General features: G+C 40.1%; 3 protein-coding genes across 3 annotated transcripts; 2 read left to right on the top strand and 1 right to left on the bottom strand.

Moving 5' to 3' along the window:
- Positions 1-344: 344 nt before the first annotated feature.
- On the bottom strand, positions 345-5895 carry haus8 (HAUS augmin like complex subunit 8). Its single transcript, XM_079803747.1, has 10 exons — positions 5746-5895; positions 5112-5173; positions 4981-5039; positions 4718-4850; positions 4455-4565; positions 4279-4370; positions 1314-1472; positions 1093-1234; positions 848-989; positions 345-697 (listed from the first exon to the last, which is right to left on the bottom strand). The coding sequence occupies exons 1-10, from the start codon at positions 5802-5804 to the stop codon at positions 568-570; spliced, it is 1089 nt and encodes a 362-aa protein (XP_079659873.1). The 5' UTR covers positions 5805-5895; the 3' UTR covers positions 345-567.
- Positions 5896-6611: 716 nt separating this feature from the next.
- Positions 6612-15263, top strand: snx21 (sorting nexin family member 21). Its single transcript, XM_079802319.1, has 4 exons — positions 6612-6762; positions 7590-7875; positions 9428-9585; positions 13081-15263. Exons 2-4 carry the CDS (start codon positions 7608-7610, stop codon positions 13843-13845), a joined length of 1191 nt encoding a protein of 396 aa, XP_079658445.1. The 5' UTR covers positions 6612-6762; positions 7590-7607; the 3' UTR covers positions 13846-15263.
- Positions 15264-22179: 6916 nt separating this feature from the next.
- Positions 22180-24963, top strand: LOC307117149 (uncharacterized protein). The gene is made up of 4 exons (XM_079801873.1): positions 22180-22577; positions 23276-23407; positions 23750-23887; positions 24696-24963. The coding sequence occupies exons 1-4, from the start codon at positions 22490-22492 to the stop codon at positions 24827-24829; spliced, it is 492 nt and encodes a 163-aa protein (XP_079657999.1). The 5' UTR covers positions 22180-22489; the 3' UTR covers positions 24830-24963.
- The last annotated feature ends 343 nt before the right edge of the window (positions 24964-25306 follow it).

Below are 25306 nucleotides of genomic sequence, written 5' to 3'. Positions count from 1 at the left end.
ATCTGTCCTGTGAAGAATTCCTGTTTTATGCTGGATTTAGTATTTTGAATAATTAGTTTTTTTTAAAAGACCGCAAAAAATAAAAAATAAATTATAATAATTAAAAAAGCATTTCGGAATCGTATTAAAATTGTTTATGAACGTGACATTATAAAAAAAAAATACTTTTTACATAAAGTGTTCGCAGTATCTTTTTGAAATAGGGTACACATACATATTGTTTTTGTTTTTTTAAGAAAAAGGGAATTACATATCTGATCAAGTTAAATATTAAAGGAACCAGAGTAATAACTACAAAATCCAGAACAATTTACACCATAAAAACAAATCCAACAGAAACCTTTCCATTTCTCAACCAAAACATTTTATTTTATAACACAAATATGAATCAATGTTGCTTTTCTAATAAAGTGCACATCACCACCAGATCCTATCATTCTGAATGAATAAGTGACAAATTGCTTTAATCATGCTGCAGTAATGTATGAAATTAATACCTACAATTAATTGATTAATACCATTCTTTAATTATTTCAATGTAAAAAGATGGCATAATCATACAGCATATCATGACATGGAGGGGCAGAAGAGTGTCTGGGCTGTGCTCGGTCCGATCTGGCCTTCCTCCAGTGACTGCTGGACCAAAACGGTCTCCCGGCTTACTAATGAAGACACCTCCAGAAGATCAGAAAAAGTCCTACAAGAAAATATGAAACAGCAAATGGTCATCCAAAATTAGAGTAGCACAGATGAAATATCAAGCTCTGATTGAAATATAAGGTACGTTTCTGTACTAGGGGCTTCACAATGTGCAAAGACTTTCATATATGGAGACTATTGCTCTTACCTTGTCAACTGCTGTCTGATTTCATTTGCTGTGTTTTTCATCTCTCCAAGACTCGCTGCTGAAGCCTCACAGTCAGTGGGAATGTCCTTTGTGTAGTGTTGCAAGAGATGCTCGCTCTGATTCAGACATTCGACCATTTTGCCTGCGTAAGACAAATTTCTCATGAAATCTGTTTGGAATTACGCAAAATCACCAGTTGCTGACTGTGTCAAGGTTGATCAGAGCTGAGGTTAAGTAAATCTCACCTAAAAACTGCTCTGGGTTCTCTCCAATGTGCACATTCTTCACAGGAAGCTTGTGTCTCGTGGCATCAACAGCTGTGGCAAATGACTTGTACTCCTCTGCAAATGTGTTTGCTGCAGCAGCAACAGGACTTAAAGCCTCAATCTGCATAAAAAAAAGGACTAAAATGTGAGACGTGTTAACATGACGATTTAAGTAAGAGGGTTGAATGTGTGAAGATGACCTGTAAGTCCAGTAAACTGTTGAGTTGTTTCTGCTTTTCCAGCAGCAGGTACTGTCGTTTCTTTTGGTTTACTTGTGCGCGCAACTGCTGCTCTTTCTCCATGACGACCAAAATATTCCTCTCAGCCTCCTCTCTCATTTTTCGGGTATTATGTTCAATCTAGACAGAGAAACAAACATGACAAACAAGGGAAATGCTAACAAAACTGAAAGAAATGTTTATGCATCAACTAACTATTTTGGATTTAATATGCTCAATATTTGTTCATATTTTGTTTATGCATTAAATGCAGTAGCTAATTCTTTTTCTGGCGTTGCTAACTTTGTTGAATTCACAACAGGCAAAATATCTATTGTTTATGTGAACCTCTTCTATCAGGACATAGCCATGGTTTTTAAAAGATACATTTATGTAGTTTTTTTCTTAATGTAGTAATGCAATTTATTTAGCTGTTTAAATACAATAAAAAAAACCGGTATAATTGTATTGATTTAATCTATATGAATTATTGAGGTCTGAGAACAGGTAGTGCCAGGGGTAGTGAGTGATAATGTTATGAAATAAATAGAGATGTTCCGATACCCTTTTTCCCTTCCCAATACCTGGGCTCAGGGTATCGGCCGATACAGAGTACTGATCCAATACCTGGGTGTGTATCTGTATATACAGCTGTATATACCTCTAGCCCTGCATGAATTTTTAGAATTATTTAATGGTGTGCCAGACTTATCCCTTAATAAAACACGAACAAATACATGGTGAACTACTGTATTTATTACAGTATTTTTATTATCTGACATGCATTTGACAGTATTATTCATTTTTCTTAAGCGAAAAAGAACTTCAAATGCAGCCACAAATCTATCACTGCAAACTGAAAAAGGTATTGTTTTTAGGAGAGAAAATTTAATTTGAAAACCTTTCTGTAGGCCAGTACATTATGTACATTTAAATGTACACATGAGTGGGGTCAAGTTAAACATTTTAGTTTAAATTTTATTTTATACTGTGCATTGTTGCAATGTGCTAAATAAATATTTGCGTAATTTGTAACTGATTTATTCTTTGAAACTTTATTGCAATTGCAATGCCTTGATTTTAGTAAAGTTAGTACACAGTCATAGCCATAAATGCAATGGTACTAATAATTGGCATAATTTCTTTCGGTGTTTCGGTTTTCGGCCTTGGTTTCCTCATTTTCGGTTTCGGCCAAGAATTTGCATTTCGGTGCATCCCTAATATATATATTTACTTTTCATGCTCATTTCTAGACACTATTAAGCATCTTTGCATCTGCCTGAAAACAAATTCTAACAGGTAAAAAAAGTTGTTTTATGAAGGGCAAAACAACCCTTTATAAAACACAAAAAAAGGATTCAATAGATGTGGGAGCTGAATACACAAACAAAACACTCAAACAACACTGAAAACTGAAGATCCCACTGGCTACAAATGCATCAATATTTACTCTTTACACCAACTCGCAAGTTAAACCCTATTTCTTCTGATGTTTAGCCACCAGAATTTCAAGGGCCCCCTTCCTTTGTTTTGCTGCATGTCTCAGCTTTGCCTGTTTTTCTTTGACGCATTTTCATTTTTATTTTTTTTATTACCTTGTACTGTCACTTCACAAAACGATCAGCCTGAACTTTTGTTTAGACGGGTTGCTGCGAAAGACCTTTGAGTGTCTATGTTCATGATATGACCGTTTTCTCAAATAAAACGGTAAATTCTCATGAAGTGACGGTTTATGCGTTTGTGTCCTCATATAGTGACCATAGACTATAAAATAAATAAATGGACGTAGAGAAACTGGGGGAGGTTGCCGCTTGATAGTGACACACGGCAGAGACTACAAAGACAGCGCGCGAGTGTCACGCGTGTGCGTGTGTGTGCACGTGGGCTCCTGCCATCCACGAAATACTGCTAAACAGCGGACATACTGCTCACGTGTTTTAATTTCTTCTTTCGCTGCTCTAAACAGCGGTTGCTTGTGGCAACACAGCACAACTTCCTGTGTTTGCAATGCATTCTGAGCAGCGAAGAAGAACCGCGCAGCGAAGAAGAACCGCGCAGCGAAGAAGAACCGCGCAGCGAAGAAGAACCGCGCAGCGAAGAAGAACCGCGCAGCGGTTACGCAAAGCTAGCGGTCATAATAACAGGTCTTGGTTAAGAAAATGGTATTGAATCGTAACATGGGTTCAAGTACTCGCCGATAGCGATTCCAGAATGTGTTGAGGTATCGGTGATATTTCCGATACTAGTATTGCTAACCATAAATATTTATTCTTAATTATCTGTAAACAGAACAGACTGAACCATCTGACCAATCAGAGCAGAGTAGACCAATCACAACAGACTGGGCCATCTGACCAATTAGAGCAGAGTAGACCAATCACAACAGACTGAACCATCTGACCAATCAGAGCAGAGTAGACCCATCACAACAGACTGGACCATCTGACCAATCAGGGCAGAGTAGACCCATCACAACAGACTGGGCCATCTGACCAATCAGAGCAGATTATGCTCTCTGAAAAAAGAGGGGTTTACTTTAGAGAGACTATTATGAGAAAATTAAGTGTTTTTTGACCTTGGATGCATGTAAACCTATTGTACTAGCAGACCTCAAAAACAAAATTAGGAACATAGTAGGGGCACTTTAAATCAAATGCTGGTATATGAAATGTTTGTTTGGGGATAGATATGTGTGTCTATGACAGTATATACAGTATGCATATGTACTAGAGCATATCTGAATGTGTCATGTGGTAGTAGCACTACATAAATTCAATTGGGGTGACGAAGCGTGGTGTGGAATGGTCACAATTGGTGTATGCACTAGCAAAAAAAAAAAAAGAAGAAAGAAAAAAAGTGGAAGTGTTGGCATTTTGAAAACAAAACAAATCACAGGTAAAGTTGTGGGACATCTTCAGTAACTATATTGATCAATTTAACATCAGACCTTAGCAGTGAGGAAGGCCAGCAAAAACGTGTCCATCGACATGTCCCTTTCTTCATTCTTAGGGTCCACTGCGCTTGCCGGCGCAACTTTGTCTGAAAAACGTAAACTTGTTACTCAAGCCATTCTGGTGACAAAATCACATTACTCCACTACTCCAGACGACATGAGTACCACACCTTTAATGACGGAGACATCAAAATCTGGACGCATGCAGTGGCCATCCTCCAACACAGTCGACTGAAAGACACTTCCTCCCAAATTTGAGGATTCCAGGATGCTGGAGGCCACTGTGGGAAAACATCACATTCATTAGTCATCAAATAATAGATCTAATAAAATAAAACTTATACAGACACTGAAACAGTTTAACCAACACAGAGACCCTATATAGATGCAGATATAGAATATTGAATCTTACATATCTACAGCCAACACTCACAGGTAAAGTCATTGTCTGTCAAAAATCTCATTGTACGTCTTGACGGGACGCCGTCTCTCGCTTTTCGTGTGTTTCCTACTCTGGGAGAGGACGGTCTGGGTGGCATCAGCAGCGATTGCTGCTGTACACTGCTCTACAGAACACACCATATAAAAAGATTCAACCCCTGATATGGTTATGAAATGACAGCGAAAACAGACACAGCAACACAGATTAGTATGGAAACATAACACGTCTCATTCCATTCTTTTGCAGTCAGTTACCTTTGCAGGAGCCTTTGTTTCAGTTTGCATGTACCTAGACTTCACAACTGTGCCCGACGCTAAAAATCAAGATCAGATGAATTGTCAGTATTATGATAACATCAATGAGTTATGAAAAGTCATGCTCTTACATATGGTTTTCCTCCTCGCGCCACTGTTATTTCCACTGCTGGCGTCATTTTCACTGGATAAACTGAAAAACAGAGACTGTCTGAATATCTGCATTAATGAAATTTACTTAAATAAGAGTATAATGAACTAGTTTGTTATATTAGTGTCAGTCTAAATGAGTTTAAATTGGACTTAGACTTCAGCGAATGTAGCAGAAACAGATATTCCATGTCTTTTAGTAGTTATTAGACTAAAACATAAATATCAACTTATCACGGCCTACGATAATTAATGCGATATGGCTCAGCTTGTCAGTGAACTACGGATCTGTGTAGTAAATGCCGCTCTCTCTGAAAGCAGGTGATATCGATTTACTACTAATCAAGGAACCGGCTTTACTGACGAGATGAGCCTAACAATGTCATGCGATATATCGCCCAGCCCTAATTTACATACACACATATTTAAATATTTATATCACTTATAATATCTATTTAACTTTACAAGATCAACACTGTTTTCACAGGAGTAAGTCTAATAAGCATGACACGTCGAAGAAAACAAGCAATGCAAAATGCAAGTTATTAGTGTGCATATTGAACAAGCAACACGTTATACACAAACAATGAACTTGATGAAATACTAAAACCTTACTTTTTTGAGTCACTTGAAGCTGAAACTTTAAGCAAACTTGACGGCTTTTTAGATGCCATTATGTTACACAAATTAATCCGCCCGATTAGAAGACTGTTATTATCATGGGTTATGATGATGTTTGTAACCCGCGTTTTATTGATTGTCTTCCTCTGTGCTTGAAGCGCTAACACGCGTTGCGTACAGCGACACCTGTCAGCCTGGAGCAGTGTTGCAAAGTCCGCGCCGCGGTTTCTCCCGCTTCTTCAACACTGTTGCGGCAGGCTTTCATGTCGGCGGGTTGAAGCGACCCCAATTATGTGATATTTAGCCCCGGGAATGCAAATTTTAGTAGGCAACCATGGCTACGCTATTGGGCTTGTTTTGGGCTAGTTTTGAGTAGCAATTGAGCGGATGTTGTTGTGAAAACCTGGCAACCCTGGCCTGGAGTGTAATTGAAAGACATTCAGTAATTCCTGCGAATAGTTTCGCACTTTTTCCTGGCTACAAAATGATGCAAAATGATTTTATTTCCATTGTAATGATTCACGTATGAGTAATTCACTTCCTGAATTTTAAAGAATTTAACTTTTTGTACAAAAATCCTCGATAGTGTTGACGTAATAAATATGTAGCTTTAATGTACATCATATATTCTTATACTCTAACGTTAAATGCAATGTTACATTTATATACATGGCGGTTGAATTAAACAGTTTATTGATACACAAATTAGAAACTATTCGCATGTCATGATAAACACAAAAGTTAAACACAAATGCATCAGGCAAAACTAACTGTGCGTAAATGTATTGTGAAATATTTAAGAAAGCATATTAAACGATTTCTCCTGTATATTGAGGCTGTCAATCAGTTGTCAAGTGTGTGCGCGCCCTCTTCTTTTGGTCAGTGAAACAACTCCCAACTCCCAACTCCTAACTCTGTTTACACCGCTCCTTCTCTATATTTGCACATGGAAATGATTTATCCAGCGCCATGAAGAGCTGATCATATGTAGTTTAGAGGTCTATAACTCGGGTAAGTTGAGATATATTCATGTTTCATAAGTTTGTTTATTATTTTGGAGTTGAAATGTTAGATTAGCCATAGTTAGCAAGAAAAGTTAACCTCAAACGTTGTGTGTCAACTGTTAGTTCTGCTTATCAGATATTTGATGGATGCAAGAGATGGCTTTTGTTTAATTATTATCAAATGTATTCCTATTATAATGTGTGGAAGTTCTGCTGATTAAGCGCGATGTTATTAGCACGTAAGTTACGTTAGCAAGCTTAGAGTTTACGTTAGCAAGCTTAGAGTTTACGTTAGCAAGCTTAAGAGTTATTCACTTTCTGCAGTCGCTGCTCCCACTTTCCTGGATGTTTTCAAAAGTTTCTCCATCATAAAACGCGGTGAATGTAATTTAGTTATGGGAATTTTTAGGAAAACTTGAAGGAAATATGAGCCCGAGTGTTTATGAAACTTTGTGCATAATGTGTTCACATGTGAATTAATTATCTAACGATTAATAATTATGACTGTTTTTACTCACATTTTTTCAATGGAAACTTCAGAAATGCAATGCTTTTGTGAGGCTCTTTTCACCAAACCCCTCAGTAAATAATAAATATGTATGTGACAGATCAGTTTCCCTGAAGGGTTGCTCTCTCGTTTCACTGCTCAATGAAAGTTCATGAGAGGTTTGAAGTTTCAGTGTTTCCATTACTGACTCAGACAGTCAGACAGGCTTTGACACATTTGCTAGTCAGTGGTTTTACAGGACATTAAAGCATCTGCCATAAGTAATGTCATGATTTGAAGGCTTATTATATTCAGGAATTCTTCTCAAAGTCTTTTGTGCTCTCCAGGGTCGGAGCAAAGCTGGGATGGCCTCTAAACTATTCGACAGACTTCGCCGTTCACTATTCAAAGAAGGGGAACTTCCTTCCGAGACAGACGGCCACGGAACAGATGACTTTCCAGAAAGCTCTGAACTTGAGGATGATACAGACTGCGTGTCCGCCAGGCTCGGAGGGACCCTGTGCTTCGAGGGTGATGGGGTCCTGGACTCTGAGGATCCGGGAGACGCGTCCGGGCCAGACAGTGACTCTGACTTTTTTGGAGAGTCCATAGATAATGCATGTAGCAGCACAGGTAGTCATCAATCATACTTGTATTTTAAAAAGTTAAAATTGAAGAATATATTAGTATAAAGAACAAGGTATATGCTTTATAGATGAGTAGAAAAGCAAACATTTGTGTTGGTGCACTGAAATCCAAGCTACATATGCAGAAACCGTTCAAATAATAGTTTATCCAAAAGTGAAAATACAGTCATTTTGTTCCAAAACTTACACTGACTGTTCAAAACTTTTTTCAAATAAGTCTCTTATGCACGCCAAGGCTGCATTTATTTGTTCAAAAATACAGTAAAACAGTACTATTGTGAAATAGCATATATTACAATTTAAAATAACTTTTTTTCTGTTTGAATATACTTTAAGATGTAATTTATGTTATACAAAGCTGATTTTTTTGCAATATTACTTCAGTCTTGTCACATGATCCTTCAGAAATCATTCTAATATGCTGATAATTGATGCTCAAGAAATATTTCTTATTATTAGCAATGTTGAAAACTATGGAAGCTTGCTTCCTCCATGGAATAAAACATTTAAAAGATCATTTGTGACTTTTTATCTCACAATTCTGACTTTTTTCCTGGCAATGGTGAGATATAAACTCGCAATTGCGAGTTGTAAAGTCAAAATCTGAAAAAGTCACAATTATCTTTTACATATTTTTTATTCTGTGGCGGAAACAAGCTTCCATAGAAAATAGTTACATTGATGTTGCAGATAATTTTTTTTTTTTCAGGATACTTTTATGAATAGAAAGTTCAAAAGAACAGTAGCAGAACTTTACAGACATATAAGATCAATTTATTTGCATCCTTGCTGAATAAACATCTTTTTAAAAAAAAAAAATCTTAAATCGTAGTGTACTGTATATTCTCTTATTATTGAGCAGAGCTGTCAAGCTTCAAAAAGGATAATGGTCCTTATATGTATATTATGCCTATATTATACGGCATATCACAAATATTATGGAGTCATAAGATAACTGTGTGTGAGGAAAAGACTCAAATTTAGGTCAGTATTCACTGAAAATCATCTCAGCTCTTGCAGTTCTTAAATCACATTCCTTATTCTGCATATTTATGTTGCCAAATGAACTGGACACATGGAAAACAGGAGCTTTTGGTGACAATGATGATATATCAGCTCTTTAGTGGCTTGGAACCCCATTAGGGATGACAAAGCTATTGTATGACTTCAGAAGATTTACAGTTACATTTCTTTCTTTTTTTTCCCATTTATTTAGCATACACTTTTTTTTTCACAGCAGCTTACAATTGAAAGACTATTATAGCGCAGAAGTTGAATGAACCACTTTGACGGTGTATTATTTTTGGAGCTCGACAGCTGTCGTCATTATGAACTGCTATTATATGGAAAAAGAGTTTGCATGGAAAAGCGTACAAATTGGAATGAGCTCTTCCCTTAAGCTTAAACATAATATAGATGGTCTTTGTGAATTTACAACAATCTATTTGTAGGCAGATTTCACTTCTTCTTTTTGGTTCACTTTTAGTTCACTTAGTTGATACTTCACTTTTGCAGTTAATTTTGTCTTTACTTTATAGAGACCAGCCCAATAGGTCCTTCCCCCAAAACCTCAAATATGATCACCAGACAACTACAAGAAAACTGGCGAAGTTCAAGAACTCGTTGCATTCCTGAAAAACTCATTTTTGAGGTGACTGATGCCTGTGTTGTCCATGAAACAAATTCCAAATATGTGGTAAGTACACAAGACACAACTGTGAACCATTCCAACTTCAAAACTATACTGAAACACAAAGTATACTGTATACTATACTGAAGCATTTTACGTTTGTCCTGATGACAAATAAGATTTTTTTTTTATTCTTAGTGCCCCTGTTATGCTTTTTCAGATATTACCTTTCATGTCGTGTGTACTAAAGCTGTTTATGAATGTAAAAGGTCTGCAAAGTTTCAAAGATCAAAGTGCACGATAAATGGAGTTATTGTCTCCAAAAGAAAGAATTGATTCTGAACTGCCTGAAACAAGACTTTAGTAATTCCAGTCTTACTTCCTGATCGAATCTACGTAGGTTTGTAACAAATTTGCATAATGTTAGCCTATGGTCTTCATTGGCTGCCCCAAAACAACATCTACTTTGAACCTTAAACACTGTAGTTGTCGCTAAGGCTGGAAGAGTTTGGTCCGTGTTGTTGACATGTCGAGAAGACGCTGTTTTCTGCACTGTCAAAGCAATCCAATTTGCATGCACTTCTAAAGATTGAGGACTCAAAGGCTCAAATTGATATGGTAAAAAATTATGACATCATTACTGTTCGTATCACTGGGGAGGAAATGCTGAGGATGATCCAGTTTAGCCGCGTTTCCACCGCAGTAACCAGGGTCTAAATGAAGTTCCGGCTAAATATTTCCCCCTCCGAACGGCCCTGCTCCCGAGGTAGTACTTTTTCAAAGTTCAGGAACTTTCAGGGGTGGGACTTGGGCACTGAACATGCTGATCGGTTGAGCTCACGCAGCATTTTATTTCAACCGGCATTTTTAAAAGTCTTTTGCGAGGTTCGTTCTGCGTTCAGTAAATATCAGTCTTGATATCAGTTCAGTAAATATCAGTAAATTCAGTAAATATCAGTCTTGCTCTTTCTGTCCGATGGCGCGCATTGCCTCCGCCATCTCACGATCAATGTCCGTAATAACTGATAATAACATGCGTTGTCTTATTTTAAATCTAGCTTTACGAGCTTTCAGAATACGCTTTAGTATCAGTACTCGTCTCTTTTCCGCCGTTTTGTTAAAGCTACACTGTGTAACTTTTTTAGTCTATTCTTAGCTAAAAACACTTAGTTCTTTCAAAAATATATGTGCTCATTAATGTATATTTACTTCTTTCAAGTAATAAAGTATTCTCGTAAGTTTATAATATGCCATTGAAAATACATAAGGTAATGGGATCTAACGGTGGTCGCCATGTTGCCCCTCCATCTTGAAAGTACATTAGCCAAAGAGGGACATACCCGTAAATTCAAGCTTCGCCTTTCGCGTTTTAACCGGTTTTAATACTCGATGGCACTGTACAAAATTCTCTGCCTCGCGCATGTGCGCGTCAACTTGTTCAGACTTGTCTGGTGCATGTGCAGAGAGTTTTCATCTCAGCAGCGTCCAGTAACAGAGTTATATGGAGTTTTCCTGCCTTGTTTATTCCTCAAAAGTCTGTTTTTCCTTGTGTGGTATTTCTGTGCGTTAATAACTCCGTAAGTAATAATAGTTATTTTCATTGTAGTTGTGTTTCAGAGTGTGTCATCGCGTAATTCAGTTGATGTCACCTCAGAAGTATTTTTGTGTCAACATACAATAGCGTAATGCTCACCTATTTGAATAATCATTCAGTTATTTTGTTATCAACAATGTTTATTCGTTTTTAGAAAATATTTGCTTGTAATGTATGTTGATGGAAATATGTATCAGGTCTGATCGGCATATTAACAATTGTTATACAGAGCGCACTGCAGTGCTGCTAACGTTAAAGCGCCGCACACACTTTTGTAACCGGACACTGCTTGTTAGCAGCAGCAGCGGCAGCTCAGCTCCTTTTAATGCAGCTGCATTTAGCGCCTATATATGGTACAATAAGCTCTGGTTTACGGTTACATTATACAAATGTAACTTATAAGTATAGTTATACAGTTCAGTGTATGTATATTTACCATCCTTATTTGTTCTCTCACAGAAACCACATTTATGTACATATCCACGCAAACCTGTTTATGCCTTGCAATTGGATGACTGAATAAACATTACTATCATCAAAGTTCACTCTGGATTAGCTGCAGTTCTTTCTAGCCGAATAATTAGGCCAGTTGAGTTCTAACCATCCCACTGCGCACAGAATATCCCACAGGCACCGTGTCGAATGTGGACGAGGTCGAACTAGAAGCATAGGACTGGAAGCCATGTTAATCTTGGACTAAATCGGCCACCGTAGGAGTTGAAACGAAATCGGAATTGAGAAGAACAGAAACTAATATACACTGGATGGTCATATACCTTTTCACCACTAGATGGGGGAAAATATCACACAGTGTAGCTTTAATTATTTCTATAAGCCGCATTTCCACCGAGATTACCCGGAACAATTTGTACCAGGAACTTTTTCCCCCCAGACATGCTACTGTCTGCGTTTCCACTGCGATCTAAAGTACCGTGAAGTTTAGGCAAATTAGTCCAGAAAAGCAACTTATGTGACCAATCACAACAGACTGGGCCATCTGACCAACCAGAGCAGAGTACAAAAGACTGCTATTTAAATATGAAGTCAGCATGTTCTGTGTCTCTCTGTGAATGAGCGCCACAGGCAAACAGTTTCGTATATACACATACTAAAGCACGCAAGATGTTCTGCCATCTCACAATATAAGGACATGAACACATGAGCTTAATCTCCAGACCTGCTCTGAGAGTTCCTTCACCAGCATTTCACCATTTCATTTGATAAAACTCGTCATATCATATGCACTCAAAAATATTCACAACCTGTCAAAATAAAATAAATTATAACAGAAATACTTGACTATTGTACAGTATAATGTACTTCTCACATTTCATTAATGACTTTTTGGACAAATTTGTGTCAAAACTAATTTTTTTTTTATTTTTTATTTTTTAGGGCCCTGTTATTGCAAAAGTTTTAAGAATTCAATTGATTAGACATGGAAAAAAAGAAAATTCAAACGGATTTCATATTGCAATGAACAATACATTTTTGTTAAACTTTTAATAAACCCCCGCTTCCAGGCACTGAGAAAAGAAGTGATGCTGCAATGTATATTATGAGGAAATTAAAGTGTTTCTTGATCTTGGATGCAAAAAATTAAGAACCTTTAAAATAACATAATAGGGAAAATTAAAATGAAAAGTCTTTTTTTTGTTTCTTTGTGCATAATTTAGTCTTCGTATAAATGTTGGTTTAAAAGTTTATGCAAACATTTTAATGAGGCTTTTTTCTTCATTATTATATCAGGACAGTATAATCACTTATTTTTTTTATTTGTGCCCTAAAAATTTTATTCCAGAAATTAAAAACATGCTCATCATTCGGGTCACTGTGTATGTATGAACTGCATTTTTTAAGTATTTTTGAATAGATTGGGACAAAAACGAGTGTAATATCATGGACTGGCCATCTCTACTTGGTCATCATGGGTTTCACATGAATTCACATATACTTTCTCTCATCAGCTCTACACGATTCATGTCATCCATTCTGGCACATTTGACAAAACTCCCGCTGTCATCACGCGACGCTACTCTGACTTTGAACGGCTACACAGCCGCTTGCGACGGCGTCACGGAGACGAGATGTATGGCGTGTACTTCCCTCGCAAGAAGCTACGCAAAAACTTTGCCGCCGAGACCATCGCCAAGCGCAGCCGGGCGTTCGAGCAGTACCTGACCCACCTTCACTCCCTCCCTGAACTGCGGACCACACCTACGTTCCTTGAGTTCTTCTACCTGGGCGATCTGCGCGCTGGCCAGATGCTGATGCGAGTGGGCCGTTACCCAGACGCCCTGGGGTCTCTTCTCAACTCTCTGAGACTCCAGGAGAAGTTGGGATGCCATCAGCTCCTGCAGCTCAACCAGCTTCAGAGGGCTCATTGGTTCTTCACACTCTCCGCCTTGGTCGTCTGCTTCCAAGATCTGGAACAGCTCAGTGAGGCTCAGGAACACTGCGACCGAGCCCTGCAGGATCTAGCGCCTTCCCAGGAGGCTTTGCAGCAGCACCAGTTGCACCCTCTGCTCATCCCCCTCCTGCAATCCAACGTCAGGCTGTCCTGGAAGATCTCGAAGGACAAGAGGCGCTGGGAAGCTCTTCTGCAGGAGATCCAGGAGCAGGGGATTGATACAGGGAATCAGCCCAACCTAAAGGAGTGTCTCGTTAAGGAGAGCATCGAGGACAGCGAGGAGCTGGTCAGGGCTAAGAGCAAAAGTGAAGATGTGCTGTAAGCATTCAGGATGTTTTTTTTTTTAATATGAATATGAGGGATTTTTCATAAGATTAGGTCACTAATGGAAACCTGTGGAATTAATACTAACTCTATACACTTTAAAACACATGCATTTCATGGGCACATTTCAATAGCGTTTATTAGCTTTATTCTTGAATTGGTAACACTTTACAATAAGACTCTGTTTGTTAACATTACTTAATGCATTAAGTATCATGAACAATTTGACATTTTAACATTATAGTTAATTATGAAATAACAATAGTGTAATGTATTAATTGACAGTCACCTAGATTATTAAATGCTGTAAAGAATTGTGGTTTATTATTAGTTCATGATGCCCAATGCATTAACAAAGGTTAACAAATTGAACTTGTAAAGTGTTACACTTTTTTGTATCCTATAAATATTGAACTGGGAAATCGGGTTTTGGTGCGACACCCAGAACATTTCTTTTCAGCCGTCATGAATTTCACAGAGATGCAACACAGTTGCGTTTGTCTTATTCTTTAGGAGACTTGAATCTACCGGCCTTCATTTCAGCTCCACTATCACACATTATTTCAAATGGACATGGGAAAGTATTTAGCAAGGCTGTGGACTCTGAACTGTGTTGTTTACATTCAGCTGCTGGACTGATTCGCCTTTTCATAAGGGATGCAGAATAACTTCTTATATTAAAGGGAACACTTTTTTTTGGTGTAGTTTATAAATGAAATTGTCAACAGAAGCCTTCAAATAGTAATGCTGTAAAGTACAGTTTTAAATGTGTATTTTGTTACTGAGTAATTTTAAATAACTTCTGCACAAACGTCAAATCTGTTCATTTCTGCAGTTCAAATAACACTACATGTTTTTAGCACAGCTTTTTTCATATAATTCAAAGGATGCCTTTATATGTCATAGAGAGCTTTTTATTTTTGAATATATTTAGAAAACAATATCATTCCTTCAATACTACACGGTTATTCATTTCACAAATTCAGATATATTTGTATACTGGTTAAAGAGGTTACTGAGGTTACCCTCTGTTACTTACTAAATTTGAATTTGAATATATTTATTTATGTGTTTATTTATTGTTGTTGGGTATAGTTGAATCATTAACAACGTAATATACTCTGCAAATCTTGAGATTTCCAAGTTTTCTCAAATATTCCCATTTTTTTAAAGTGCTTTTTGGCCTTTACAATAAATAAATGCTTCCTGGTTGTATTCAAATTTTGTATTTCAAATGATTTTATGCACTGGAATTGTTCTAGGAAAATCCAGTTCAATTGACAGTATTTCAATAATTTTTTTACACTACTCTCAGATGTGTTAAGTTTGTACAGCTCTTTGGTAATGGAAAAATGTTATTTGTGTCTCTTTTCAAGTTCCTCAATGGAAGGTTCCTCAGAATAAAAAGCATGTTTGATGTGGGTTTTTTTTTTTACACAGCATTGGTAACAAGTACAGACAAATTGTTGGTACCATTGGGAAATATGAACAAAAAAAGCCTGTGGAAATAGATCTGCATAGTTAATCATTTAAATCTTTTATTTTTTTTAAATTCTAACCTTTCATAGAAGTACAAGAATTTAAAATAACATCACATTATGAAAAAAAAAATAGGCCTACAACATTAAAGATCCAGCTGTATTTTTAACCGTGGGCATGGGGTACTTTTTATCCCCGTTTGCACCAAAGCCATGTGGTGATATAGGGGTTTGCTAGTTGTTTTAGGCTTTCTGACCCCAAGACCTCACTGTGCATTAGGACGATATAGACACACGTCCTCTTCCAGGCAGATTCCTAACGTCTTTAGTTGATTGGAACTTCTTAATTATTACCCTGATGGTGGAAATGGGGTTTTTCAATGCTTTAGCTATTTTCTTACAGACACTTTCTATTTTGTGAAGCTCAACAATCTTTTGCTGCACATCAGAACTATATTCTTTGGTTTCACTGATTGTGATGGATGATTAAGGGAAATTGTCCTCATATTTATAATTATACTCCTATGGCTGGACAATTTCATGTTCCTAGTCACCCTGGTGTGCTAAAAATGTAAATGTGGATGGGAGTATACTGCAGAGATTTTTAAATGAAAGGTTAGATTTTTTTCCTGATTTATTTTCACAGGCTTTTTTGTTCATATTTACCAAGGGTTCCAATAATTTTGTCCACGCTGTACATACAGCTAATTTTTTTCATACTGCCATCTAGTGTTCATATAAAACTCATATGCAGCATTCCACAACTAGGTGTGTGTGTGTACCCCATTCACTGAGAAAAAACATTGATTAACATCTTTTCTTTCTTTCTTTCTTTCTTTCTTTCTTTCTTTCTTTCTTTCTTTCTTTCTTTCTTTCTTTCTTTCTTTCTTTCTTTCTTTCTTTCTTTCTTTCTTTCTTTCTTTCTACGCTCTACAACTCCATGCACAAATGAGGGTTTCCATTCAGTTTACCTTGGTAGTAGGGGAGAGCGGGGCACAACCTAACACTTATTGACTTTCTAAGTTTGTGTAAATCCACTTGGGGTTCAGAGTATTTATTTTTTCCACATTAATTTCACACGTACAATTATGTGATTTGCTTCATTAATACAGTATATACTTTTTTTCCCCCTTGATTTACCCCCGAAAGAATGGAAGTGAAATGTGACAACATGGCACATTGTATCATTACCATATTACAGCTTAAATTAAAATGTTATCAAATAATAATAATTAAAAAAAAACATAATCAAGACTAACTAAAATATGTTGTCAATAAAATTAAAATTAAAAAATTAAAAAAACAAAAAGAAGACATTTTTTAATAAAAATAGATTTTGACAACAAACTCACCACAAAACACAGCTATAGGCTACAGCATGGTTCAAAACATTATAATTATTAATCATTTCTGGACATGGACTCTTAAGTCTTCACATTTTCCTCATGGTTTCTCAATAGAATTAATAAAAGTATACATATAATAGGGGCACATTAACGTCTCAGGTGACTTGCGTAACCTATGTTCTCTGAGTAGGGAACGAGACGCTGCGTCACTTTAATGACGTAATGGGATGCCCTCTGGGTGTGCTGATTGTCTGAAGCCCTTATAGAATCACGCCAATTGATTGGCTGATGGCGCGCACGTCGCCCCACCTGACGTAGTCACCTATATTAGCGCGCGCGCGCCATCTGCTCCTCAGATTTCTCTGCCGAAAAGGAAGGCCTGTCGGCAGCGCGAGGAGCTTGGCAGCGTACGCAGCGTCTCGTTCCCTACTCAGAGAACATAGGTTACGCAAGTAACCTGAGACGTTCTCTTTCATAGGTTCACTCGACGCTGCGTCACTTTAATGACGTAATGGGAACGATATACCAAACACGCCAAGCTAAAGCGCTGCCGTATCTGGCTCAAAGAACACCAGATAACCTGCATGACTAGGTTAAGCAGACAGGACATGCGAACCCGGAGCCATGTCGAGATCCAAACTATAGAATCTCACAAAAGTGTGCGGAGAGGACCAACCTGCCGCCACACAAATATCTTCCAAAAGAGCTCCTCTAAAAAGTGCTTGAGAGGAAGCCACACCTCTGGTAGAATGCGCTCTAATATCAAGAGGTGAAGGTAAACCACGCACCTCATAAGCTAAGGAAATAGCCTCTGTCACCCAATGGGAAACCCTTTGCTTCGAAGCGGCAAGCCCGCGGCGGCCAGCACCGAAGCACACCAACAGCTGGTTAGATTTCCTCCAGCCGTCTGAACGGTCAACATAACACTTCAACGCTCGAACTGGGCAGAGCAAATGAAGTTTCTCGTCTTCCTCCGAGTCAAACGGAGGGGGGTGAAAGGAGTGAAGAGTAATAACCTGAGAGCGAAATGACGTGGACAAAACTTTGGGCACATAACCCGGCCTAGGTCTTAAGGTAACCTTGACTAGGCCAGGGGCAAAATCCATACAGGTCCCGTTAACAGAGAGAGCCTGTAGATCGCCCACTCGTTTCAAAGAAGACAGAGCTAACAAAAGAGCAACTTTGAGAGTCAGAATTCGCTCAGGAGCTGACTCCAAAGGCTCAAATGGAGCCAAAGTTAGCCCTTCAAGGACCACGGAGAGGTCCCAAGAGGGAATACCAGGGGAGCGTGCTGGTCTCAGGCGCCTAACCCCTCGCATGAAAGATGAAACCAGTCCATGCTTGCCTAGAGGGATTTCGTCCGACTCCCTACCGGCAGCTATAGCTGCGACATAGACCCGAAGGGTGGTGGCCGCTGCTCCAGCAGCAAACTTCTCCTGCAGGAACTCCAGAACTGAACCAACCGGGCAGTTAACTGGATCTGCTGCATGAGTCGAGCACCACGACTCAAAGACCCTCCACTTGGAGGAATAGAGCTTCCTTGTGGAGGGGGCTCTCGCATTAGCAATGATCTCCTGAACGTCCGCAGAAAGACCAGCGTTTAGTGTCGTTGGCCCTTGATGGGCCATACCCACAACATCCAAATCTCCGGGTGAGGGTGCCAAATCCTGCCCTGAAGTTGTGTCAAAAGGTCCTTCCTGACCGGTATCTCCCATGGGGAGGAGTCCAGGAGGAGAACCATCTCCGAGAACCAAGTCTGGGATGGCCAGTGTGGAGCCACCAGCAGGAGGCTGGCCCCACTCTCCCTTACTCTGTACAGAACCGCCGGAATCAGCTTGATGGGCGGGAACGCATAGAGTTTCAGATTGGGCCATGGATGCGCGAACACATCTATCCCCAACGGGGCCGGAGAGCTCAGAGAAAACCAGAGCCGACACTGGGACGACTCCTTCGAGGCAAAGAGGTCCACTTCCGCTTTCCCGAACATCTCCCAAATCTGTGACACAGTTTGAGGGTTCAGCATCCATTCCCCCGACCGGAGCTTCTGTCTCGACAGATAATCTGCAGCGAGGTTTAAGACTCCGGGTACATGGACTGCTCTCAGGGACAAAAACTTGTCCTGAGACCACAAGAGGAGTCGGCGCGCATGCCTGTCCAGGGTGCGCGACCGTGATCCTCCCTGGCGATTTACGTGAGACACCACTGCCATGTTGTCGGTCCTGACAATGACATGATGCCCCCTGAGTGAGGGGAGAAAATGCTGAAGGGCCAGGGAGACCGCTCTCAACTCCAGCCAATTTATGTGCCAGGAGAGAACTTCCCCCTCCCAGATCCCCATAGCTGGTCTGCCCTCGAATACCGCACCCCAGCCGGTAAGAGAGGCGTCCGTCGTAACCATTTGGCGACGGAAAACAGCCCCCATCACTCGTGGAAGAAATTTGACAAAGTGGGAGGTATGATGAGGTGCGGTGGACATACATGAGTTAGGGTGTCGAGCTGGACCTCTGAGGGGGGTGTGGCCATCCGCAGAGGAGAGCACGTGGCGTCCTGGCGCGGAGTAGGCAGTGGAAGGCTGGGCCGCTCTGGTTCCCGGAGAAGACCGGATGTGTCTCCGTCTGGACGAGCGGCGGATGGTGAGCCAATCAGACGTGAGGGGAGAAAGCATACAGCGTCTCCTTCCTTCAGCGCCGGAAAAGGCGAGGATAGAGTCGGTTCTGTATTCCGAAGCGCGCTGGGCGGCGGAAATGACAGAGCTGGATAGGGAGAGCTGGTGGGGGGCGGGCAGAAACGCTTGCGCGGTCTGACCCAGCCCCGGTCGTGAACTGCAGCTCCCCTTTTTCTGACCGGAGGGTCAGGAGCGACTCGAAGTGGCCGAAGCAGAAGGTTTGCTGGGCCGCTTTGGGTCAATGCGTCTGTGAGGACGTTGACGGGGAAATGGACGACTGCGAGCTCCCCAGACCGTGGTGGGTGGAGGATAACTCTGGTCGCTCCTCCGGGCGGTAAACTCTCTTTTGAAAGAGGGGCGATCTCTGGACTGAGAGGGGGAGGGGGAAGGAGCGTCCCTCGCTCTCCTCGGCATGAACTGCTTAAGAGCGGCAGACTGGGATTTTGCAGATCTGAACTTCTCAACCACAGTATTAACCGCCTCCCCAAACAATCCGGACTGGGAAATCGGAGCGTCCATAAGGAAAACTTTTTCCTTATCGCGAATCTCAGTGAGATTGAGCCATAAGTGGTGCTCCGCCGCCACCGCGCCCGCCATAGAGCGCCCTACAGCGCGAGCTGTGTGTTTAGTAGCCCGTAACGCCAAATCCGTGGCTTTACGAAGCTCCTTTACAGCTTCTGGTGTCAAACCGGTGCCCTCGTCCATTTCCTTCAATACATCCGCCTGATAGGCCTGGAGAATGGCCATAGTATGAAGGGCCATGCCAGCCTGACCAGCCGCCATGTAGGATTTGCCAATAAGGGCAAAAGTGGTCCTACACGGCTTAGTGGGAAGAAGGGGGCGGGACTTCCACGAGGGAGCTGAAGATGGCGCGAGGTGAGTGGCCAGCGTGTCCTCAACCGCGGGAATAGCGGAATAGCCCTGTTCCTCAATACCCACGAGGTTGGTGAAATCAGCGGCTGCCGCGTTAGTTAGGCGGGCTGAGAACGGCTGCTTCCAGGATCTGGAAATCTCACTGTGTAGATCACTGAAGAATGGTAGCTTCCTCCGCGGAGGCCTAGAATTAGGGCCGCTGAGGAATCTCTCATCCAACCGAGAAGATTGAGCTTCGCGGGGTTCATCCGGCCACTCGATCGCGAGTTTCTGTGTAGCGCGCGAGTACATCCACAAGCTCGTCATATGCCGCTGATGGCCGCGCTTCCTGGCCGCTTGGCGGGAGAGCGTCGTCAGTATTTGCAGCACCGAAATCCTCGGAGTCGGATGCTGCAGTGAAAATTACATCCTCCAGTCCGAAAGAAACCGCATCGCGTGCCTCCGGGCTGGGACAGAGATAATCATGCGAGTATTCCGCAGGCGGAGTCCCGCACACGTGCTCGGGGGAGAGAGGGAGAGAAAGGGCGAGGCCCGTCTGCTCGCACTCCACATCCTCGAGCTCTACATCCGAACCCCAGGTCGCGGATCCAAGAGAGGCCTGCGCGGCCTCGGGAGCGCGACGGGGAAAAACGGATGACTCCCTCTCAAAAACCGCGAGCCTCGAGCGGAGGGTTTTGAGAAGGAGGTTATCGCAGTATTTACAGTTAGAGAACCCCTGAACCGCGTCGCGTGCGTGAGGAAATCCCAGACATTTAACACACTTACTGTGGGGATCGTCGATCGCGATGAAGCGAGTGCACGGCGGTGGGCAGCGTCGGAATTCCATAGCACTTCACCACAAGGAGAACAAAGTTCCACAATCCGCGGTCGATGAAGTGCTGAGGTAAATATCGACTGAATCCTAGAATTTTGGGCCAGAAAAATCAATAACCGAAGGGCATGAAATGGCCGCTTCGTGAAGGCAGAGAAATCTGAGGAGCAGATGGCGCGCGCGCGCTAATATAGGTGACTACGTCAGGTGGGGCGACGTGTGCGCCATCAGCCAATCAATTGGCGTGATTCTATAAGGGCTTCAGACAATCGGCACACCCAGAGGGCGTCCCATTATGTCATTAAAGTGACGCAGCGTCGAGTGAACCTATGAAAGAGAACGCAGTGTTAAAAGATGCCCCATGCGTAACTGTGATTTAAACCCGGCTCTTATCTTCTGGTTATCAGTATTAAATAACTATCTCAACTCTTAAATAACAGATATAAGATTTAAAAAGATAAAACATTTACTTAAGTATTTTGCTGGGTATAAAAATTTAAAAAAAAAAAAGTTTTTGGGTGAAATTATTTCTCGATATAATGTTGGTAAATACACTCAGGCTGAATCCGAAATCGCCCCCTAAACCCTCAATAACTATTCCCTACTTAAGTCAAGTAATATAGTTCGGAGTGAATGAAAACAAGTGAGTGAATGAAATCGGCTGTTCACTCGATATTGCGGTGCAATGTGGGATTGAACGAGTGCACTCATTCGTCCACTAAGGTGTCGGACACCACTACAAATGGCTGTCCCAGTGTCCCCTCAAATAGTGCCCTATTTAAGGGTAATAGCTATAGGGGGAAATTTCGGATTCAGGTTTCGTCATGCTGGGATGTGTGGAAAGTTTAAACCAAGTTGCTTGTGCTCTGCTCACTCATACCCAAACTAGAGGCCCGCCCACAGACCGTCATAAAATACGGTCAGGTGGGATTTTATTGGATATAATCTAAATCAAACTATTATGTGGGGGGAAAGTATTTTAGGCCATTCAAAAGTTTGAAAAAAAAAAAACGTTTTGCTCTCTAAGTGTATTGTAATGTAGTGTGTTATTTATTATTACTCAGAAAAACGTGAGGACGGCCAAAACAGATCATCCCGCCCCAAACTCACCCCATTGGTTGAGCGCTAACTTCACGTTTTCTGATTGGCTTACTGGCACGGCCCGCGGTCAAATACTTTCTCGTTCTTGGGCAACTTTTTCTGTAATAGTAGGCTATTTGACAGATTATAGTGCTATTTTTTTTTTTTAAGTTTTAAGCGAGCTAAAGTCGGGGAAAAAACAGCTTGAAAGCACCAGCATTATTTTTGTTTGGTTATTTGTTTGTTAGCTGATGTTTTGATGCAGCAACACGTTTTTTCCATTGTATTGTGTACCTCGCGCAAGGACCTTAAAGCTTCAAGGACTCTTCTCCGCCCCTCCTCACTGAGATTTTCCAGCAGAGCTCATTGTGTGATCGCAGGTCGTCAGGATGACAGCTCGGATGTACTGTGCCGTTTTATTGTGTCTTTCTGGATGCTTGAGCTCAACAGAAACTGCTCCAGGACTAAACCTAACAGGTGAGAAGACCCATGCTCTTTAGCTCCATTACCAGTCTGAAGAAATGCATAAATAAATGCTTTACAATAGATGACATCTCAGCACATTACAATTTAAACATACAGTACAGACGTCCAGTGAAAGATTAACTTTGTACATCAGTTTAAATAATTCATATAAATATATAATATAATACATATATAAATAGTCATATTCGTAAGTTAACATTTATATATTTCCCAAAAAGAAAAACACATATATACACCTTATTTTTTTTATAGTAAAACAAGAACATTAATATGAAATGTTTTGTATTTTTTCTGTTTTAACAACAACTATATAACATGAGGAGCTAATTATAACTTGTTCAATAAAATTCTTGATTTAATGCTGTCCATTTTTCTCCAAATTTAATGTATTTGTTTTTAGGTTTTTGTCGTTGTGGATTAAAACGCCTACAATGAAATTAGGGTGGTCAGGAGGTTGGCATAACAATTATTTTGACAGATACAATACAATTGGTTACAGCTCCTGTTTAAAAACACAGTTTATATGAAACTACTTTACAGTTCAGAGATAAAGTAGATTTCTAAACTACTTTGATTTGAAGCAGATAAATATGTGAATAATCTTGAGACACATATTGCAAAACCACTGACTTAAAGATGCTGGAACAAACTATTATAACCTGGTCTCCCCTAATGATGCTCTTCTGCAGTGGTCGGTCACTGTCCAGGGAAGCTGACGGTCGTGCCGTCCAGTCGAGGATGTGTTTCTGATAGAGACTGCTCTGGAGGACACAGATGCTGTGTATTTGACTGTGGGGCCGTGTGTGTGCTGCCTGCTTTCAGTGAGTTTCAATTAGTAATGGTTAACAATACTAGAGGTCTTTCAAAATCACTGACAATTTTTTTTTTTGTGTAGAAGCAGTTTTAGATCAGAAATTGCTAATAAAGTTCACACATTTATCTAATTTGTAAGTCGCTTTGGATAAAAGTGTCTACTAAATAATGTAATTGTAATTACAAAGAAATAGTCATTTTAAAGTAGAAAGACTGAAATAGTTTTTTCTTGTAAAACGTATTCCAATAACATATAGGTAGGCCTACAACTTCCAAAAAATCTTTTTTACAGTGAAACATTCATTCAGCATTCAGTGATATGTTTTCTCTCTCATGTGTCTGTAAAACAGCAAAGCCAGGAGTGTGTCCACGCAGAAAATTTGGAGCAGGAATGTGTGCCGAGTACTGTGTCAATGACAGTGACTGTCCCAACAATGAGAAATGCTGCAGCAATGGATGTGGACATGAATGCACAGCTCCATATACAGGTATTATATTATATTATATATACACATTTTACAATAAGTCTTCCCTTAGGTTCCAATACATTTGTTACAGGATTTATTAATCTTTGTTCATTTTAATAAAATACAGCTGCTAGTTCATGTCAGGTCAGGTCCATTAAGTAATATTAACAGATACAACTTTTGATTTAAAACATTTATAAGTATTTGGTCAAATTAACATTAAATAACATTAATACATTCTTTAGAAAAAATTTTCATTGTCAGTTCGTGTTAACTTATGTAGTAAACTAATGTTAAGTGTTACACTATATTATTCTATTCTATTCATGTTTGGGTCAGCTTTATCATTGCTTTTTAGTTGGTCTTATTTTATTATTATAATAACAATTCTTTTTTTAAGTTTTAACTATTAACTAAGTATAAAGTAGGTTAAAAGTACTTGAATTCGGCCTCTAGCACTGTTTCAGGCACAGGGTGGCTTTATAAAATGAATAAAGATGATGAATACTTAGAATGCAATTCACTCTGTAAGTAAAACTAGCTATTCATGCCTGGAGTGTTTTGTATGGAAGCTTGTTTCCACCACTGAATACAAAATAAAAAACTTTTTCTCAGAACTGCGTGATATAAACTCGCAATTGCAAGTTATAAAGTCAGAATTGTGAGATATTGGACTTTTAACTCGAAATTGTGAGATAAAAAGTCGCAATTATCTTAACATTTTTTAATTCATAGCAGAAACAGGCTTTCAGTTTTGTGCTGTACATCTGAGGCTGAATGCCACTAAATGGCCAGACTAAAGCTGAATACTGTATCTTCATCCATTCAGTGAAGCCTGGTCGATGTGCCCTACCAAAGGGGACTCCAATGTGTGCCGAATACTGTTACCATGATGGTCAGTGCCCTGCTGAACAGAAATGCTGCCCAACCACCTGTGGTCACGCATGCAGTGAACCGTGCTGATTTAACCACCGGAAAGAGTCGTGAGGTCGATTTTGCATAATAATACATTGTTCTTTTAATTAAATAAATTCAGTGATTTATTCATAGGGGACGTTTTCCCTGTTTGTAAGCACAAATAAAACAAACTTGGTTTTAATAAACCTTCTTTTAGTGTTGAGTTTTTTGGCATATGAAAATACCAATGAAGAGTTGGTATTTTTGGTATGCCACTGTTCATTTGGCTGTTCTCTTCTCACATAACAGATCATTGGCATCAGTGCTTAGGAATGTACAAGTTCCCCTCCCCGAGACCCAAACACGTGCAAAACGTTTTGTAATGAAAGAGACCTCTGTTTCCATCCTCTCCAAGAGCTTGGCAGCAAAAGGGTAAAAACAATTGTCAGCAACAATGACAGTGATGGAAAAGCCTTGAACAAAAGTACTAAGCCACCAGAAAGGAATCAATCAAAGAATGCAGGCTAACGCTGTACTTTCTGC

The sequence above is a fragment of the Gobio gobio genome (assembly GCF_949357685.1).
Source record: "Gobio gobio genome assembly, chromosome: 21".
In the NCBI taxonomy this organism is placed as follows: domain Eukaryota; kingdom Metazoa; phylum Chordata; class Actinopteri; order Cypriniformes; family Gobionidae; genus Gobio; species Gobio gobio.
Note: the sequence above shows the minus strand (reverse complement) of the source record. Positions and strands in the feature narration are given on the sequence as shown.

What these genes read in the sequence shown, in the direction of transcription:
- haus8 (XM_079803747.1), bottom strand. Translation starts at nt 5,804, where the DNA reads ATGGCATCTAAAAAGCCGTCAAGTTTGCTTAAAGTTTCAGCTTCAAGT. An exon ending in GCTTCAAGTGACTCAAAAAA is followed by an intron (nt 5,174 to 5,745) that starts GTAAGGTTTTAG and finishes TCTGTTTTTCAG; the next exon opens with TTTATCCAGTGAAAATGACG. An exon ending in TGATGTCTCCGTCATTAAAG is followed by an intron (nt 4,371 to 4,454) that starts GTGTGGTACTCA and finishes TACGTTTTTCAG; the next exon opens with ACAAAGTTGCGCCGGCAAGC.
- snx21 (XM_079802319.1), top strand. Translation starts at nt 7,608, where the DNA reads ATGGCCTCTAAACTATTCGACAGACTTCGCCGTTCACTATTCAAAGAA. An exon ending in TAATGCATGTAGCAGCACAG is followed by an intron (nt 7,876 to 9,427) that starts GTAGTCATCAAT and finishes TTTACTTTATAG; the next exon opens with AGACCAGCCCAATAGGTCCT. An exon ending in AAACAAATTCCAAATATGTG is followed by an intron (nt 9,586 to 13,080) that starts GTAAGTACACAA and finishes TTCTCTCATCAG; the next exon opens with CTCTACACGATTCATGTCAT.
- LOC307117149 (XM_079801873.1), top strand. Translation starts at nt 22,490, where the DNA reads ATGACAGCTCGGATGTACTGTGCCGTTTTATTGTGTCTTTCTGGATGC. An exon ending in GTGTGTGCTGCCTGCTTTCA is followed by an intron (nt 23,408 to 23,749) that starts GTGAGTTTCAAT and finishes TCTGTAAAACAG; the next exon opens with CAAAGCCAGGAGTGTGTCCA. An exon ending in ATGCACAGCTCCATATACAG is followed by an intron (nt 23,888 to 24,695) that starts GTATTATATTAT and finishes TCATCCATTCAG; the next exon opens with TGAAGCCTGGTCGATGTGCC.